Below are 1,267 nucleotides of genomic sequence, written 5' to 3'. Positions count from 1 at the left end.
TCTGGTAATGGGCATTGCAATTGCCTAGTGGTGTGGACTGGTTTAGATTTATATTTCTATCATGTTGACGTTCAATACCCTTCAGATTTTTCATCCTTACTGCCCTGAGACTGAATCTAAGTCCTGAGAGATTATTATTTTTTTCCCAAGTTTCAGATATTATTCAGTGTAAACCCCAATACAATACACCAACATGATTTTGTGCATTTAGGGGGGAAATAATTCCTGGATAAGTGGAAAATTATCCAGCAGATGGCTTCTGGAAGACCTTCATTCTAAGCAGCCTTATAATGAAACATTTCATTTAGAAGTCTGGACCTTCTTCTTCAGTTTGCTATAATCTACATTCACTGAATATAACTTGTATTGATCATTGGGACCCAGTTTGTTCCAGGGTTCTGTGTTATTCTTCTTATCCCAACTGACATCTGGATTGAACAATGCCAAGTGCAAGACATACAGTGCTGCTCCAGTACCTCTTGCCCCAATAAATATGAAGAGGGGGATCAAGTGCTGATGCTTCTTGACCTGACTGATGATCTGGTGTAACATGATTGTGGCAGAGGCCTTTTGTGCAGGAGAAGAAAAAACCAAGTTTCTGTAAGGCCTGGAACTAAGTAATGTCATGTCCTGGGAGATTCTTGACAGCTGTAAGGAGAGCCATCTGCCTTTTGGTTTTGCTCTCTCTACTCTGTACTGGCTTTTCCTAGATGTGATGACTTCCTGTGGTTCTGGAGTATGTTGGCTTCTGTAACTTTTCTCCTCAGTGCTCCTACTGCATTGTGTGCATTTCCACCATGGCCCAGGTGGCCTGTTCACCCAGGTCAGTCTGCAGCTTTCCTCTCCCATTCACTCATTTCATTCTGTTGGCACTTTTTTGGTAGCTCCTCTACATCCTTCTTATGGACATAGGGAAGGTGTATTAGGATTCTCCTAAGAAATAGATTCAATAGGCTTTGTATATACAGATAAAAATTTTATTTTAAGGAATTGGCTCATGTGAATAGGGAGGTGAGCAAGCTCAAAATCTGCAGCATAGGTTGGTGGGCTGGAGAGTCATGAAGAGCCACTGCTTCAGTTCAAGGCTGAAGGCTCAAGCAAGATGATTGCTCCCCATACCCCTTGTTGCCTTTTTTTTTTTTTTTCTTGAGGCTGCTAAATACCATGGCTCTAGAGAAGGCTGCTCTTGGATTCTACTCTGCCACAGCAAGATGGAATACAACAGGGAACTTTGTTGTGAGGCACAAACCACCTCTATTCTTGAATC

At 42.0% G+C, this 1,267-nt stretch overlaps 1 protein-coding gene across 1 annotated transcript; it reads right to left on the bottom strand.

The window, feature by feature from the left end:
• Window positions 1-300: 300 nt before the first annotated feature.
• On the bottom strand, window positions 301-552 carry LOC129494624 (cytochrome c oxidase subunit NDUFA4-like). Its single transcript, XM_055301524.1, has one exon. The coding sequence runs from the start codon at window positions 550-552 to the stop codon at window positions 301-303; it is 252 nt and encodes an 83-aa protein (XP_055157499.1).
• Window positions 553-1,267: the final 715 nt, after the last annotated feature.

This window comes from Nyctereutes procyonoides, unplaced genomic scaffold (assembly GCF_905146905.1).
Source record: "Nyctereutes procyonoides isolate TBG_1078 unplaced genomic scaffold, NYPRO_anot_genome, whole genome shotgun sequence".
In the NCBI taxonomy this organism is placed as follows: Eukaryota; Metazoa; Chordata; class Mammalia; order Carnivora; family Canidae; genus Nyctereutes; species Nyctereutes procyonoides.
This window is presented reverse-complemented; position numbering and strand designations above follow the sequence as displayed.